Here is a 3,718-nt window from a genome sequence, read left to right on the forward strand (position 1 = left end):
TACCCCCGCGGGGTGCGCATCAGCCGTTCCCGAAGATCGTTTCCAGGTCTGTTCAGTGAGGAGTCACTCGGCCTCGCTGTGCAGGCCGGAGGCTGTGAGGTGCCGCCTGGCAGCAGGGCTGAAATCCAGCCCAGGGATCAGCAATGGCACAGCCCTGCCTGCAGAATGCAGCGGGACGGTGCTGCAGGCGCTGGCAGCCATCCAGAGAATGAGAGAGAGAGAGACAGAGAACTGCTCCGGCACAGCTGGGATCAGAATGAAAAATAACAGCCCAGGATAATGAAGGGAGTTTAAAAAACTGACCTTGTTTCTGTGAAAGGAGAATAGAAAAGGGAGAAACCAGAGCTACTGCAAAGTGCTGAGCAGGGGGGGGAAAAATGTCAAAACATGCTGGTACTGAACCAAAAACTCTGCTCTCTGTGGTGGAAGCAAGGGGAACACTCTAGGGAATCCTTTTGTCACCTCAGCAGATTTTTGGCGTCAGGCCCATGGCAGTGCAGCACTGGAAATCAGATTGATATTTTTTTTATCAAGCTTTACATTTCTAAAGGCATATGGTACTTTTATACCTATTATGCTTTTACAGCCTAATCCTGTAACTTTGTTGGAGTCATTATTACTTATTTCTATCCTGCCTTACTAAGCAAAAGCAAAAAAACAAGAGACTTTACTGGCTGTATGGTTGGTTTCATCCCTGTCCAAATGTAGAGCAACAGCGAACAGACTGATTTCCTGTAAACTGCCATCTGCGTTCTTCTGACATTCAGGAGAAGGTGCTGGCAATCCATTTTTCCCCAGAAGTAGCCAGTGGTTGTTGCATGGCCTTTTCCTTCTCTACAGGTTCTCAAAAATTCTCAAAAATGGCAAAACTGATCAGAAATCTTGTCAGAACTTTTTTTTCCCCTCTTTTCCACAGATACTAAAGGCAAACTTCTCTTTTTTTTTTAGGCTTAAACACAAAGTGAATAAGAATGTCAATAGTTACAGTCCAGCTTGGGCAGTGTGGTAATCAGATCGGTCGCGAGGTGTTTAATGCCATCTGCGGTGATGTCCGTGGCACGCACGGGTTGTGTTCCAAGGAGGAGAATGAATCCTACCATGATGCTTGCAAAGAACGTTTCTTCAGTGAGGAGGCATCTGAAGGTACAGCATCTGTTTGTTTCCCACAGCGGGGCTGGTTGCCAGCCTAATACAGATAAGAGTGCAGAAATAATAAAGGTCTTTCAGTTGAAGAAGGAGTTTTACCTTTTAGTCTTGAAGAACTGTCACAACCCTCTGCTTTCACAACATGGCTAACAACCACGGAAGCAAAATCGCAGCCACAGAGCAAGTCTGCCAGTAACACAACTGGCAACTGAGCATAACTACATAAATAATCTTCCCTTCCAAACATCTGCATTTGCCACTGTAGATAGATCATCCCATGGAGGAGGACTGGGAGTGACTGAATTTGGTGTAATCAAACACTTCAAGTGGTTTCTTTCCTGAAAGGTCTGTGGTCTCTAGAGTTCAGATTCACCTTTGGAACTGTAGGTGGTTCTCCAGAAATCCAGGGCATTGCCAGGCCCTCATTTCTGTACCTGCTTGTGCAGTCCCATGAAGTTACTAGTTTGGCTTATGTGGTGGGAGGAATACAGTTTGGGCCATGGTGCAAGACTGTTTTATGTCCAAAAGTTCTAACCCTGGCACGTTACTCTGAGTTTTGTTTTGATTCCTCTCCAGTACCTGTTGCCCGGGCTGTGCTTGTTGACATGGAACCCAAAGTGATCAGCCAAACCTTATCGATCGCTGCCAGGTCTGGCTACTGGAAATACAGTGAGCGGTCACACTTCTGTCAGAAGCAAGGCTCTGGGAACAACTGGGCAAACGGGTACGAAACTTGTTTCAGGCTTCACTGAGGGAACTCTCGAGGCTGATGAGCTGGCCAGACTCTCTAGGAGCGGTACTGTTGCAGCTGTGCGAGGTACAGAGTATGGAACATTAACTTGATTTATTTCTAAGTTAGAATAGCAATATATTCAGCAGCTAAATTTCTAAACTGCTTTTTGCAAGGTGAAGTTGGTATTTACAGTGAAAATGTAACATTTTAGAATAGAATGAATATATTTAAGTATAGGAAACAGTAAGCACGTTTAATAAACAGCTGTTTTGTACAATAAGTGCCACAGCTGAGGACTGTTTACTGCAGACAGAATGAGTGACATAATGCCAGGTTATATAAATAATAATAAGAAGAAAAGTGTCTTTTATGAACACCTTTAGTTGCTGTTTTCATTTAGATATAACCTGCCATGTCTCACTGTTTTGTCTTTTATTCAACAGTTATTCTGTTCACGGGCCCAGGCACAAAGAAGTCATTATGAATCTAGTGCAAAAAGAAGCAGAGAAATGTGATCGACTCGGTGGATTTTTCACCATAATGAGCATGGCTGGTGGCACAGGGTCTGGCTTGGGAGCATTTGTCACTCAGTGTTTAAGAGATGCTTTTCCAACGTCATTTATACTAAACCATGTTATCTGGCCCTATGGCACTGGTGAGGTAAATGTTTTTTTCCCAGAGATACTCTACAAGTTGATAACCACTGTTTAAACATAAAATATCTGCAACTGAAATAAACTAGAAGAGAGATACATTTTACTTTTAAAAAGTTCAACAGGACAGCAAGTGACAGAGCTAATGAACTGGTGCCTGGTGTTTGGTACATGTCATTTCACAAAAACAACCAACCAACCAAACAAAAGAATTCTTGATAATGTAAGTGCTGAAGTATAATGGAGTTTCAGGAGAAGCTCTATCAGCTAACTAGGAATCTCCTGGTAGGAGAGTATCTCAGTGCTGTAATCAGTGCCCAGACAGATTTTATTCTATCATGTTTGTATGAACTGAGAGGGATAACATGATTTTCACGGGTCTCGCTGTCTTGCCATGAAAAACCTCTGCTAGCTCCTGACCTCATTCTGCACTTGGGCAAAGAAAATGAATCACTTCCTAAACCATAACTGAGGAAATGACAGTAGCCAGAGGATTCTAAACTAAAAAAGAGATTTAAGTTGTTTGATTCTCATTTGTGTGTATTTTTTGTTTGTTTCCAGGTCATTGTTCAAAACTACAACTCTGTTTTGACTCTGTCGCATCTGTATCAGTCAGCAGATGCCCTTCTTGTTCATGAAAATGATGTCATCCACAAGATCTGTGCTCAGCTGCTGAATATTAAACAGATCTCCTTCAGGGATGTAAATCAAGTCATTGCACATCAGCTGGGGAGTGTTTTCCAGCCCACTCACACAGCGGGAAGTGGCTCACGCTATAGCAGAAACCCATTAGGTACCTAACGACCGCGTAGCTGCCTGATGCGTTCTCACGCGTATTTATGTAATCATTTCACCTTGGGAATTTAAGTTCTTCAGTCTCCTTACTCAAGTATTTGGATACATCCCAAGTTTTAAGATAGGAAAAATGAAGCAAAAGACTAAATTGGGAGTTCAATCCCAAATTTTATAGCAGAGTCAAAAATAGATCCCCCAGCTTCTGGTTTCTTTACCAAAAGAACCCTGTTTCTCTTTTTACAAGTGCCTTCAGACATCCTTGTACCTATTTACATTTCAGAGGAAATTTGTACAGGACAGTAATTATGGACTGAGTTTTAAATTTCACATTAGGTGAGAAGTTTGTATAAACTGAAACAAAATGAAAGTTTTGTGTTGAACTCAGAAGACA

At 42.5% G+C, this 3,718-nt stretch overlaps 1 protein-coding gene across 1 annotated transcript; it reads left to right on the plus strand.

Annotated features, from left to right (window-relative positions):
* The first annotated feature begins 889 nt into the window (after positions 1-889).
* On the plus strand, positions 890-3,342 carry LOC104519001 (tubulin delta chain). Its single transcript, XM_010176655.2, has 4 exons — positions 890-1,143; positions 1,723-1,870; positions 2,323-2,539; positions 3,094-3,342. Exons 1-4 carry the CDS (start codon positions 972-974, stop codon positions 3,331-3,333), a joined length of 777 nt encoding a protein of 258 aa, XP_010174957.2. The 5' UTR covers positions 890-971; the 3' UTR covers positions 3,334-3,342.
* The last annotated feature ends 376 nt before the right edge of the window (positions 3,343-3,718 follow it).

Source organism: Antrostomus carolinensis, unplaced genomic scaffold (genome assembly GCF_000700745.2).
Source record: "Antrostomus carolinensis isolate BGI_N321 unplaced genomic scaffold, ASM70074v2 C13684790, whole genome shotgun sequence".
NCBI classification, from domain to species: Eukaryota; Metazoa; Chordata; class Aves; order Caprimulgiformes; family Caprimulgidae; genus Antrostomus; species Antrostomus carolinensis.

What these genes read in the sequence shown, in the direction of transcription:
- LOC104519001 (XM_010176655.2), top strand. Translation starts at nt 972, where the DNA reads ATGTCAATAGTTACAGTCCAGCTTGGGCAGTGTGGTAATCAGATCGGT. An exon ending in CAGTGAGGAGGCATCTGAAG is followed by an intron (nt 1,144 to 1,722) that starts GTACAGCATCTG and finishes ATTCCTCTCCAG; the next exon opens with TACCTGTTGCCCGGGCTGTG. An exon ending in GGCCCTATGGCACTGGTGAG is followed by an intron (nt 2,540 to 3,093) that starts GTAAATGTTTTT and finishes GTTTGTTTCCAG; the next exon opens with GTCATTGTTCAAAACTACAA.